The sequence below is a fragment of the Littorina saxatilis genome, linkage group LG16 (genome assembly GCF_037325665.1).
Source record: "Littorina saxatilis isolate snail1 linkage group LG16, US_GU_Lsax_2.0, whole genome shotgun sequence".
In the NCBI taxonomy this organism is placed as follows: Eukaryota; Metazoa; Mollusca; class Gastropoda; order Littorinimorpha; family Littorinidae; genus Littorina; species Littorina saxatilis.
The window spans coordinates 31,745,331-31,759,614 of NC_090260.1; the positions used below are offsets into that span (position 1 = coordinate 31,745,331).

A 14,284-nucleotide genomic window follows, 5' to 3' on the forward strand; every position below is an offset into this window, starting at 1 on the left:
AGGTGACTAAAGTAGTAACAGCGCTGACACGCCCACGGACGGGAAGTGACTATTTTAGTAACAGACATACAAGGTACACGACTCGTGATTGCTTCCCGGTTTTTGAAGCTTGCAATAAATTGAGTTGTTTCCCTTGATACACGTGACTTGCTCTCCGCCATCTGCAAATTAGAGAAGATTTGAGTGGTTTTTTCGAACAAAAATAATGAATCGAAGGCGAGCCTTGTCACGGGAGGAGATTCTCCGGATGTTGGATCTTGAGGATCCTGTAGATCATGATTCCGACGTGTTGTTTTCGCCTCAAGAAAGCGATAATAGCAGTGATATTGAGGAAGAAACAGTCCTATTGTTGCTAGTATGAGTCGGCAAACTACACGTGGTAGGGTGGTACTGTTACTGTTTTTTGGGAAGTTTCTTGGTGGCAAGCTTGGGCAGGAAGGACGTTAACGCCGTGGCAATGCAAGTCACAATAGTGTTAAAACTGACAGTTATTTCCAGAAAACGTCTACTGCTCCCAGGTGGTCTGATTAAAACTCATTTACAATTGTGGATGGGCTTTGTTTTTGCTAATTAAGGTGCTTACGGAATTCCACTTTCTTTCCTCACTATTTTCTTGTGTATTTCATAAATGGAAAAAGTGGAAGCTCACCTTTCCCACAAATCACACCATATAAAGCATATCTATAATTTAAACCTTGTGACAAGTGATTCTGATTGTCAATCAACTTACCTTGGATCATACGCCAAGACTCTGCAGCCGTAAATCTTGCCCACCGCGTCATCAAACTGCCAGTCACGTCCTATTCTGGTGGGATACAAATACAAGGAACCATTTTTGAATCTACCTGGAGGCCGACACCAGAAAGATGGGCTACACCTGGAGTCAGATAGAAAAGATGGCCCAGGACAGAGGACTCTGGAGAGCTGTTGTTGGCGGCCCATACCCTGACAGGAGTGACGGGCATTGATTGATTGATTGATTGATTTTTGAATCTACAAATTAATGTCCCTGTTAGGTACTTTAATTCCTGTGAGGACTTAAAACCCCAATTTTCGTTTGTTCGTTCGAATAAAAAAAAATAAATTATTATCACAAAATAATGCATAATTTTCACCCTCATTTTGCGGTCTGCTCTAACAAAATCAAAAACTGAATGAAGATTGAATGCGACAGTCAATAATAAATTCATTTCGCTTCTTTGTCAGATGTGGTTTAAAATGAGTGAGAGCTAGCTAGTACGCGAAACCAAGATTGAAAAGTCAATAATAAAATAGAAATTAGTGTATACAAAGCAGAAAGCCAAATTGTAAAGTAAGCAGAACGTTGAAATGCCCCCCAAAAAGAAGAGAAAGACAGAGAGAGATACGATAAATCGTTATTTACGATGGTTGTGGTATATGCATAAATTATATATAAGCGAGCCAAGGATGAATCTAAATCACTAGATCATACAGAGTCATGATGCATAATTAAACAAGGAGACGAACATGGAGAAAAACATCACACAAATATGAGAGAGAGAGAGAGAGAGAGAGAGAGAGAGAGAGAGAGAGAGAGAGAGACAGAGAGAGAGACAGACAGACAGAGACAGAGAACGAGAGAGAGAAAGGTGCAAAAGAAGAAACACTCACCCGAATGACATCACAACGCAGGGTTTGAGGAGAGAGAAAGGGGGAGACAGGCAGACGTTCCATCCTCCGTCGTGGGGGTGACCAAGCCGAACATCATTGTTACACCTGACATCCTTATTCTCCAGGTACCTGCAACACGGCCATGTCAGGTAAGTTGGAGCACACTATACAGTGGAACGTCCTCCCCTTCAAGACCAAGACCCCCCCCCCCAATTTAAGACTCTGTTAGGAAACGCTACCGTTGCTGAGCTTTGGTTCAGTTTTGTGTGTTGCATGTAGTTGATTTATTTGTACTTTGTGGGAAAGTACCGATATTATATTTTGTAAACACAATGTGTATGCTTGGACGAGAATGCAGGTGAACTTTCTAGTCCTGTCAAAACAAGTTGTTTATCACGCTGTTTTAGTCGTGAGTTCCTGGCGTTCGTTCGGATTAAGTGCGTCGGCGCTTTTGATGTACGTCATAGAGAATGTCGCTAGTTTAGTCCATGCACGGCTCGTATAATGTAGTTGTATCATGTTCGGTCTGGAATATTCTCGAGATTGAGTATTTACTATATATGCCAGCGCGATTTGTATGTAAAAAAAAAAGCTTCTTTTTGAGTTCTGCTACGATGTGCAGTTGTATGTATTGAATGCTGAATAAATCCTCGAACTCAATTTGACGAGTTGTTTTCTGCTGCTGCGAAGACGGGCGACGTAGAATAAAAGAACACAACTATACGACATTTGAGAACTTGTGGCAATCTCAAGTGTCGTGTAACAGACTCCTGTTTTGCTCTCCACATGATGCATGCTCATTGTAAGTGCGCATTTTTGCCTTTCTCTCCAATGATTGTTTTTGTGTGTGCTAATGCAGGGATCGCGCTAGCTTTTTAAAAAAACGGGTAAGTCATACGCAACGAAACGAAAAAAACGCGTCACGGACCAATATTTTTGCGTACTACGAAAACACGTACAGACACAAACAAAACACGCACGAAAGACTTAAAGACACTCCTTACCTAAATACGGCGAGTTTTCCTGTCGAACTCCGCGCACGCCTGTCGAATAACACCCCTGCTGTCTCCAACCTTCGGGCCTTGCGAGTTTGTTTCCCGCTCTAATACGACTAGACACACTTTCCGCCTTTTGGAAGCGCGAGATGGGAGAGCAGCTAATGTCTGTTTCATTATCCAACAAGACATTATCTGGTAATACCCTCGTTACGTTCGTTTGCGATACTTCGATGCAAAAAGAAACGGACTTTAGTTTTGACGTGCAGATTTCATGTGTGTCGTCACTTCTCGAGCCCTATAGTCAGTGATTATTAAGTCAGAGCAAAAGCGCTGCGCGAAGACAAGAAAAAGTTACAATATTTTTGCGTATGGCTTACGTGGCGCGGCGAAAAAAACGCGTCAGCGACTTTTAAAATGCGTCAAATACGCAAAAATCGTGCGTAAACGCGATCCCTGTATTGTTGACTGTGCTTGTTGACTGGGTATTTTCTTGTTTCCATAACCCACCAAACTCTGACATGGATCACAGGATCTTTTCCGTGCGCGCTTGGGTCTTGTGCTTGCGTGTACACATGAAGGGGGTTAAGTCACTAGCAGGTCTGCACATAAGTTAACCTGGGAGATCGGAAACATCTCCACTCTTAACCCACCAGGCGGCAGCGACCAGGATTCGAACTCACGACCTCCCCATTAGGAGGCCGACGTCTTACCACCACGCCACTGCGCTCGTCGATATTTCACCAAAGCAGTTAGTATTTTTTCTGCTGCCAAACCAATGTCCAGACTAGAATGTCTGTGCACTGAAGTTGAACAGACAACCTTCCATGCAGGTGTTTTGGGCCCACAAAAATGGATGAGAATGTTAATTCTCATTTTGGTAATAAATTGACAATGTGATTCTTTCTCAAGGTTATTCTTACTTGAAGAAGTTTTCCTCAGCTTCCTTCTCCGTCATGTTCCAGGTGACCTTGGGTTGTGGCAAGGTCTTCACGTGCAGCTGGGGGATGAAGGGGGGAGGCGGCCTTGACTGAAATCACAAGCACTGTTCACAACATCTGAGTTACAACCAGCAATGCATCATTTTCATTTTCATTACTTTATTGTCCCATCACGCTACCCAGGTGTCTGCGTGTATAGGTGTATTCAGCCACCTGCATTTATGGAAGAATGACCAAGGTCTTTTACGTGTCATTGTGGTGACACGGGGGCGGGACATAATTGGCTTCCGTCTCTGGGTCTGCACATAAAGTTGACCCGTGTCCGTCCCGGCCCGAATTCGAACCTGCGACCTTTCGATCACAAGTCCAGTGCTCTACCAACTGAGCTACCGGGCCCCCAAATCAAAATCATTTAAGCTTTGCTGGTCTTCCACCTTCCCCCACCCAACAAAGAGCAGTTTATTTGCTGGGGTAAAAAAAGTATCCAATTCATTCAATCTAGTTTACAACTAAAAAAAAATAACAATCTTTACCGTATTTGACGGCCGACTACAAGCCGCGACTTTTTAAAACAAGAAGAGCAAACGCTCGATCGAGTCACTTTCGCAGTTCTGAATATTATATGAGGCATCAGATGGACAGGAAGAAATTGCTATTCACAACACAATGAGTCACGTTCACATAAAATTTGAGCCCGGTCACTTTTATAGTTTCCGAGAAAAGCCCAACGTTAAGTTGTGTGTTGCCGAACAGAAAAGGCTAGTTATCTCCCTTGTTTTTCTGATAACGTTCGTAAAAGGCTACAGATGTAAATACTTTGATGTAAAGAATAATCCTACAAAGTTTCAATCACATCCGATGAACTTTGTCAAAGATATAAAATGTCTAATTTTTCCTTTGACGCTGACCTGTGACCTTGAAAAAGGTCAAAGGTCAACGAAACCATCGTTAAAGTGTAGAGGTCATTGGAGGTCACGACTAAACAAAATATGAGCCCGATCGCTTTGATAGTTTCCGAGAAAAGTCCAACGTTAAGGTGGTGTCTACGGACGGCCGGCCGGACAGACTAACACTGACCGATTACATAGAGTCACTTTTTCTCAAGTGACTCAAAAATCGCATTGCGGCTTATAAAAAGATGCGGCTAAAACGTTACCTAAACTTGAATAGCATTCACCTAATGGAAGTCGCCGCGGATTTTCATTTCGCTCGATTAGCGATTACCGGTACTTTATTAGCTCTCTACTCAAGACTCGGCGCTTTTCTCTTTCTTTCGCGAATCTTCGTTTGTCAACAAGTCGTCGTGACAAATAGCGTACAGAGAAACACAGGATGTATCAGGATCTCGCTCGCGCGATAGTTGGAGGAGCGAGAGCCGCCATGTTGTGTTTTCGTCTGCTCGAAATGTGCGCAAAAGTCGTAAATCATCCCAAAAAAGCTTATTCCGGGCGGGACTACATGTGTGTGTTGGTTACAAATTGTGTGTGTGATATTTTTCTTCAAACTTTTTCACTTTTCTTCTTTGTTTCACTTGTTTATTCTCGGAGCCGATTTCGCCAAATACCGTACTTTCGTTTGCCTGGTTGTTTTGATTGATTGACACGATCTGATTATATTTTTTTCGACGGCGGCTAATATAGTGACGCGGCCTATACGTGGCTCGTCCCAATTTTTTTTTTTTAAAGTCGGGGGTGCGGCTTATAAAACGGTGCGTCTTGTAATCCGTCAAATACGGTAATTGCCCAACATGATCTTTGCTCTGTTTAAAAAACAATCTAACCAAGGCAGAACACAAGGGGGAGAAAAAAAATTGTACAGGCTCGGTCTATACGAAATTCAGCTAGTCAATGAACACTGCTTCAGTCATGAATTTTTGTTTCAAAAGGTCATACCACAGATATTACTGCCAATGCCCCCCTCAACCCCCCAGTTTAAAAAAAAAATTAAAACTGCAAAAGATGATGGTGCAAAAAATACTGAGCATTAAACTAAAAGAAGCAAGGACACAGAAATAATGTGCTTGATCTTAATCATCTTAAAACCAACAACTGGTGCTTTTTAACAATGTATTATTATTATTTTTATATACACTGATTTTTTTCGAATGCAGTGTATGTCAATGGGCATGGCATTCACAGCTTTGTTACGTCAGTGCAATCTACTCTATAATTCTTAACTCATGTAAAATGAACTTACATTTTTCATTTTAAGCAATGTATTGTATGTAAATTGATGATATGTTCTTACTTTCATTTTATTATAATCATGTAGCAGTAGTTTTCTTTACTTGCTTATTCTTTAGCAATTTTAGATTAGTCCCTCTTTAGGGCGAGGGCCAGATGTAACAAGAAACAAGAAGAGCAAACGCTCGATCGAGTCACTTTCGCAGTTCTGAATATTATATGAGGCATCAGATGGACAGGAAGAAATTGCTATTCACAACACAATGAGTCACGTTCACATAAAATTTGAGCCCGGTCACTTTTATAGTTTCCGAGAAAAGCCCAACGTTAAGTTGTGTGTTGCCGAACAGAAAAGGCTAGTTATCTCCCTTGTTTTTCTGATAACGTTCGTAAAAGGCTACAGATGTAAATACTTTGATGTAAAGAATAATCCTACAAAGTTTCAATCACATCCGATGAACTTTGTCAAAGATATAAAATGTCTAATTTTTCCTTTGACGCTGACCTGTGACCTTGAAAAAGGTCAAAGGTCAACGAAACCATCGTTAAAGTGTAGAGGTCATTGGAGGTCACGACTAAACAAAATATGAGCCCGATCGCTTTGATAGTTTCCGAGAAAAGTTTGTCAAAGATATAAAATGTCTAATTTTTCCTTTGACGCTGACCTGTGACCTTGAAAAAGGTCAAAGGTCAACGAAACCATCGTTAAAGTGTAGAGGTCATTGGAGGTCACGACTAAACAAAATATGAGCCCGATCGCTTTGATAGTTTCCGAGAAAAGTCCAACGTTAAGGTGGTGTCTACGGACGGCCGGCCGGACGGCCGGACGGCCGGCCGGCCGGACGGCCGGCCGGACAGACTAACACTGACCGATTACATAGAGTCACTTTTTCTCAAGTGACTCAAAAAAGCAGATCACTGCTTACTCTATTAGTATTACCCTCGTTAAATAAAGAATTGTTCTTAATCATCTCCTTGTGTACTGTCAATCACAGAGCATTTTCTGTTACAACTTCTCTGCACAGTTGAACTAGCCTGTAACGAGGTTGCTATACACAGGTGGTTGCTTTGTACGGAACGGTCAGAAAACTTGCATCTAGAATCCTTTTGCCGTTTTGGGGTTGTCGTGTGGACAGGTATGTGGTCGTTATAGAGAGGATGTCATCAAGGCAAGTTCGATTGTATTATTGTGTACACTACATTGGGGTGTGCACGTTAAAGATCCCACGATTGACAAAAGGGTCTTTCCTGGCAAAATTGTATAGGCATAGATAAAAATGTCCACCAAAATACCCGTGTGACTAGGAATAATAGGCCGTGAAAAGTAGGATATGCGCCGAAATCGCTGCGATCTGCTGGCCGATGTAAATGCGTGAAGTACTGTCTCAAAAAATTCCATCTCACACGGCATAAATAAATCCCTGCGCCTTGAATATGTGCGCGATATAAATTGCATAAAAAATTAAAAAAAGAAAAGAAAAAAAGAAAAATAAAAAAAAATTAAAAAGAAATCCCTGCGCTTAGAACTGTACCCATGGAATACGCGCGATATAAGCATCATATTGATTGATTGATTGTAATACTTACTCTTGCTTTAGGCACACTTTTAGGCAATCCAAGACCAAAAAATTCTGGGTCCATCTTTGGCATGGATTCTGAAGCAGATGACGTCTTTTTCTTGGCGAGGTCCGTGTGCAGGAACACGTACACAACCAGGAAAATAATGCTGAGGGTGCTACACAGGTAGAAACACTGCCGTTTCTGCAGGCGACGCATTGTGGCTGTTGATATTGTGAGTCACACGTTCACAATAGTTGATGCTGTAGGGGAAAAAAACAAAACAAACATCTGAATAATGTCTAATGAAATTGAGAATCAAAAGCATTTCAAACAGGTTTAGACCCTTATATTTGGTACAATTTGAGCTCAGAGCAAGAGCAAGAGAGAGAGAGAGAGAGAGAGAGAGAGAGAGAGAGAGAGAGAGAGAGAGAGAGAGAGAGAGAGAGAGAGAGAGAGAGAGAGAGAGAGAGAGAGAGAGAGCAAGCATTGTAATACAATACTGCCTGCTGCAGATATATGGCATCAACCTGTCAACATGTTGGCTTAATTAGGCAAACAGCAATGCACATAATCTTTCAAAAGTGATATAATAGAACAAAATTAAGAACTGCATGCCTTTGTCAGTAGCAGATACAGTTAACTTAAAAGATGGGGCCTCGATCCTTCTCACATACTGCGTACATGTATGACAGTATGCAGGTCAGTGTTACTGTTACTAAACAAGAAGAGCAAACGCTCGATCGAGTCACTTTCGCAGTTCTGAATATTATATGAGGCATCAGATGGACAGGAAGAAATTGCTATTCACAACACAATGAGTCACGTTCACATAAAATTTGAGCCCGGTCACTTTTATAGTTTCCGAGAAAAGCCCAACGTTAAGTTGTGTGTTGCCGAACAGAAAAGGCTAGTTATCTCCCTTGTTTTTCTGATAACGTTCGTAAAAGGCTACAGATGTAAATACTTTGATGTAAAGAATAATCCTACAAAGTTTCAATCACATCCGATGAACTTTGTCAAAGATATAAAATGTCTAATTTTTCCTTTGACGCTGACCTGTGACCTTGAAAAAGGTCAAAGGTCAACGAAACCATCGTTAAAGTGTAGAGGTCATTGGAGGTCACGACTAAACAAAATATGAGCCCGATCGCTTTGATAGTTTCCGAGAAAAGTCCAACGTTAAGGTGGTGTCTACGGACGGACGGCCGGCCGGCCGGATGGCCGGCCGGACAGACTAACACTGACCGATTACATAGAGTCACTTTTTCTCAAGTGACTCAAAAACACAACAGAAAGAATTGCTCTTCCTATGACATCTATCTGTTCACTTACAAGGGTGGATCAGTTAATTAGTATGCGAGGAGAGTGCACTTAGAAATCAAAAATATAAATCGAGGGAGAGCAGTGCGCCCGAGACAGAGCTACTAAGATATATAGGCCGGGGGATTCGAAGAAGCAAAAAGGTCTGCATGTTGCCATCTGAGCTTAGAAATTGCCACTGAATCATCTCTTTTTTTTTCTTTTTCTTTTTAGCTGGAGAGGGGTTCATGTACCCCCAGTGAACCCCCCTCCCCCCTGAGTCCGCCCCTGACTTCTCTGTTCACACTTTATTTCATTTTCAGCTTTCCATTGCAAATTAATTAAGTGAACATTAAGCGGCCTACAACTACAAGAACCACAACCATTTTTGGGGGATCAATTACAGTAAACCACAAAGGTACAAATGCATACAGATATTGCTCAGAGAGAGAGAGAGAGAGAGAGAGAGAGAGAGAGAGAGAGAGAGAGAGAGAGAGAGAGAGAGAGAGAGAGAGAGAGAGAGAGAGAGAGATATGATGACAGACTGGTACTTAGGCTGTTAAGCCTTTGTCTGATCTTTTGATCAGTTGCTATCCTAGCCTAACTTTGAGCTAGGTAACCTACACGATCTTGTACTAAAACCGCTTGTTGACATTTAAGCCTGTGTGTATTCTTACTTCAGTTTTCAGTCACTCTCGCTCACAAATAGTTTGTGATTTTTGTGGTTAGAAAATAAATGCACTGGCGCAAAATAACAGAAAACGCCAGGAGAATTAAAAAAAATAAAACACTCATACTTACATGCATGATTTAGGTAACAAAAAGCTGCAATCATGGTAGACTTTTAAAACTTTACAGTCTAAGCAAAGTGTCACAGCGCACTAGTCTTCGCCATGATGTTAGGGGACGCTACTCCAATCGATGTTGCGACCCATCTCGTCATCGGCGCTTTTCCGGAAATGACCTGCGCTTTGTTGGAATTCCAACAATGGTCGCCATTGTAGGAATTCCAACTTTGCGCTACGCAATTCTAGAAATGTACCGCGCGCATAGTGAGAATTCTGCTCTTTCTTAGAATGCGATGTAAAATGATACAAGTCATGATGGCCCATGATGATCCTTGTGTTTTAAAGTGATCGCTTAGTCTTGAAAAAGCAGATGCATTGTATAACGCACCAAACCAACCGAATTACAAAAAGCAAAAACACTTTTGATAATTTCGGCGGGCTGTAACAACACGTACAGTTCAACGACCCATCCCACTCGACCAAAACGCACCAATTTTTCGTAATTTTTAACGTTTCAGATCTTACGTTTCACAACAACAAAAACACAACAAGAGTAACTTTTCACTGGTAACTATCGATTGTAATATTTTTTTTACTCAGTCTTAACTGATTATATATTAAACTCACACAGTCTCTCCCGAGCTGCAGAGACAGCATTACGTCCCTTTACTTGAGTAGGCTCTTGTCACGGCATGTGGTAATCTAGGCTCTGAGTGTGCAAGGCTGTGCGCTATATTGATGTGATTGATTGCTGCAAAATGTTGATTCTGAGAAAAAAATATCATTGTGTTCAAAATAGATCGAGACAGCAGCAACTAGCTAGCTGCATGCGCTGAGGCCGAGAGAATTGTTACACAGTGTACCCCCACACCCCCAATTCAAGACTTCCCCTGTATAAGACCTTGCTTTTTGATATGACTAAGTGCCAAAAGGTGCGCACGAAAAGCGGACAAAGGGGCTAAAAAATAAAAGTTGACAAACACGACTGATATTGTGATTTTTGTTAAGACAACAGATGCTGGAACCCAATTACGAAAAGAAAAGATAAATTTACCCAAATGATTTTACAAATAACGATAATTTTGTTCGTTATATCATTCAAAACGGCACTGAGTCATAGCATTAAGGTTATCTCGCACGTTTTTAAAGCTAGGGCTTTGAAACTTGGCACACAACCAAAGTATAATGACCTCCAGGTATGGTGCACATCACACTAAACAACATTGAATTTCAAGGTCACAGCGAGGTTAAATTTCCTTTGCAAACTGGAAAATTGTCGTTGTCACGTCTTACATGTTTTAATACTAGATCAGTTAGACTTTACATACTTCACATACTTTCAGCATTTTTATAAAACCTCATTAAAAGTGACCTGCTTGTTAATCTTTGTCAAAGTTCAAGGTCACAGCGGGGTCACATCTGGTCCAAATGTGGAATATTTTCAATTTATTCAGCGCGTTTATAGCACGAGCTTTGAAAATACACACAGTTCTAGTGTATAATGTTCACACACGATTAAAGTCTGGTTGAAAAAGTCAAGGTCACAGCAGGGTCGCGTTGAGGTCAAACATATACATTTTTCAATGAGGTTTTCTCATATGTTTTTGAAGCTAGGGCCTTGAAACTTGGCACACTACGCAAGTTAAATTAAACCTCATCAAATTCCAAGGTCACAGTAAGGTTAAAGATCCTTTAAGGATATTTTCTAAAAAAGGTGACCGCCTGGTTAATGTTTGTCAAATTTCAAGGTCACAGCAGTGCCATCTGGCTTAAACTTTGAAAAATTGTCAATTTCTTCAACTAGTTTTATAGTGTTTGAAGTCATTCACACATGATGAAAGTCTGGTTGATAAAATCAAACGTCAAGGTCGCAGCGGGGTCGCATTGAAGTCAGACACATACAATTGTCATTTTCACGAACGCCTTTTAAGCAACACCTTTGAAACTTCACACATTCCAAAGTTTTGATGTTGTTTGGTTATAATCAAAGTGTGGTCAATTTCCATGATTGAGAGCATTCAGAGGGGTCAAGTTGAGGTCACACAAAAGAGATTAAATTGTCGACACAACAGATGAGACTGGCTACCACTGTTTATTTTAATACACTTTTATGCAAATTTTAAATTGTGTTCAACCATATACACCAAACTCACCCAAACTCCTGAAACATCCAAGAAAAGGAAAAATGTGTCCAAGCAAGGAAAAACGCCATTTCTTCAAAGGCTGGAATAACTACAGAGGCAGCCGCGTCATTACACACAATGCAATTACGTCATACATCATACATTTCTATGAGTCATGTTGAATGGAATGGTGGCATGTGCCTCTATTCTAGCTAACAACAAAGCTGAAAAAATGAATATTATCTGTTTGTTTTGTTTGTTTTACCCGTACGAGACCTTTCTGTGACCTTGACATGTGACAAGGATCTACCTTAACTTCTTTAAGTCGGAGTTGAGAGTTGTGTGATGTTTGAAGGCTCTCCCTTTAAAAAAAACTGAGATAATGATGCATTTTCGTGTTTTTGATTTGCCCATGTGACCTTGAGATTCGACAAAGGTCAACAAGACTTTAACCGTGTATGGGGGCTATTAAGCCCAAAAATGTGAACTTTCAAGGTTCTTGCTTTGAAAAACTCTGAGAAAAAGGTTATGTTTTTTTTTTTACCCACACGAGACCCTGCTATGACCTTCACATTTCTCAAGGATCAACCTTGAATTCTCCATGTTGAACAATCATTAAGCAAAAGCGTTGTTTGAAGTTTGAAGGTTCTAGCTTCAAAAATCTCTGAAAAAATATGTTTCATCCGTTTTCTGAACCACATGTGACCCAGCCGTGACCTTGAAATCTGACAAGGGTCAACAAGACTTTTACCATGCATGGGGGCGATTAAACCCCAAATGTGTGTGAAGTTTCAAGGTTTCAACTTAAAAAACGTCTGAGAAAAATATACATTTTCCTTTTTGGACAATGTGTTGCACGCAAGACAACACGACAAACGCTCGTGTTATCATTCTTTTACTTTAAGGTCGACTTGCGTGCCCGCTCTTTCGCTAATCTCAATTAAAATTCATCTTAGAAGTTCGGTTTTATTACGCTTTTAATTAAGAAGATTAAACTAAGACAACAAATAGTTAGTTTTACCCATTAAACTCGATAAGGTAGTGACATTTTATGTTGAACGCAAGAAGGTGTCGCACGCAAGATCTGAAAAAATGTTGACGACATAATTTCAACACTTGATAGCGCAATCGTGGTTCGTGATTTCTTCACAAATTTTGAACACAGAATGTGTCACGTGGTTCCGTAAATGAAGTAGATCTTTGTACATGTAAATTTTGTTTTTAAAAGAAAATAACCGTTAATTACCGAACATTTTGTCGCACGCAAGATATGACGAAATTTTCAAATCGTTTTCAAAAATGCTGTTCAAAAGTTCTGCAGTCTTTGCTGGATTACTTGAAAGACAGCAGTTTGATACACCGTTATCGCTTGACGTGTCGACATCAATTCCAGAGTTTTTGAAAAAGAAATTTAGTAAATATCTGCGATTGAAAAATGTATGCCGTGATGACGAATCATCTTGCGTGCGACACCTTAAAATTCGGTTATCGAAAAAAAAAAATTCTCTCGAGATTTAGATTTGACGTTTGGTCTCGTCTGTAAAGCGATGTTTCAGGCATTCAATCAAACTAAATGCAATTCATTTGTGCTTCTTGTTATTTTTCTGTGGCATATTCAAAACACGAGGTATCACGATGTCCTTTTTCAGATGGCCGGTTTTGGCGTTATTTTTGACTTTAAACAAAGATAACTTCAAAACCGTTCAAGTCAGACACACGAAATTATGTCCACTATCTCTTCGCACATTCATCCACACACACACCAATTTTCAGCAGACACACGTTTTTAGAAACATTTTTATTGTAAAACAAAGTCGTCTTCTGTTCTGTGAGCACCTTTTGGCACTTAGTCATATACCTTATTCATGACCTGTGAAAAGGGTATACTTTTTTGTGCCAGTCGAATGGTTGCCATTTTCAGAACGAGGCAGCTCGTTTTCGGAAATGCGGCGCTTTGTTGGAAATCAAAATAATGAGGTTTCAGGAAATTCCGATTATTCCAACTCTGCCCCGGATTCTTACTTTGCGCCCAACACCATTCCTCGGAGTAGTGCCCCTTGGTTTTCTACTTTCTGTTTTACGAGCTAATTTTTCCCAAATCGTTCCTTTCTTTTCCATCTGTAATTCTTGTAGTTGTAATTCTTGTTGAAAAAGAGTCGTTTTTAAACGCTTTCAGAATTACCGTTGTCTATGTATTTGTTCAGGAGCAATATATTTTATTGCGTACATGTATGAGCACATCTGTCTTGCGTTGTAGTTAGGCCCCCCAAAAAAAAATAGTCTGTTTACGGTAACCCGACCGACCCTATTTTTTTCGCGCGACCCTAGACTTTTTTTTGGCATTTGGAGAAATAAAAAAATTAAAAAAATTGGGTTTTTTTTTTGCAAAATAAAAATATAGTTTTTTGGAAAAAAAAAAAAAAAAAAAAATCACGACCTACCGACCCTATTTTTTTGGCCTATGTTACCGTAAACAGACCTTTTTTTTGTGGCCTTATGTGTCACTTTGTGTGTGTGTGCGTGTGTGTGTTTGTGGGTATGTGTGTGTGTGTGAGAGTATATATATATGTGTGTGTGGTTGTTTATACATGTCCCTTCAACCTATCTGGGACAGATTCAATTTTGTTTCCTTTTCCAGTTAACATTATGGTCCTTGTATTTGAAACACTAGGTTCTTTAAAAAAAAAATAAAAATAAAATAACCCACCCTAATATCTTTTCACCCTTGTTATGTCAAATCTTGTAAACAAAAAATCTTGATCT

At 40.2% G+C, this 14,284-nt stretch overlaps 1 protein-coding gene and 1 long non-coding RNA gene across 2 annotated transcripts in view; both read right to left on the reverse strand.

Annotated features, from left to right (window-relative positions):
- Positions 1–716: 716 nt before the first annotated feature.
- Positions 717–9,519, reverse strand: LOC138950830 (uncharacterized). The gene is made up of 5 exons (XM_070322549.1): positions 9,412–9,519; positions 7,339–7,571; positions 3,551–3,657; positions 1,633–1,761; positions 717–805 (listed from the first exon to the last, which is right to left on the reverse strand). The coding sequence occupies exons 2-5, from the start codon at positions 7,525–7,527 to the stop codon at positions 727–729; spliced, it is 504 nt and encodes a 167-aa protein (XP_070178650.1). The 5' UTR covers positions 7,528–7,571; positions 9,412–9,519; the 3' UTR covers positions 717–726.
- A 785-nt stretch (positions 9,520–10,304) lies between these two features.
- Positions 10,305–14,284, reverse strand: part of LOC138950858 (uncharacterized) — a 93,198-nt gene continuing 89,218 nt past the window's right edge. Inside the window, exon 2 of the long non-coding RNA XR_011450835.1 lies at positions 10,305–13,379. This is a non-coding gene — a long non-coding RNA (uncharacterized lncRNA). The remainder of the gene's footprint in view (positions 13,380–14,284) is intronic.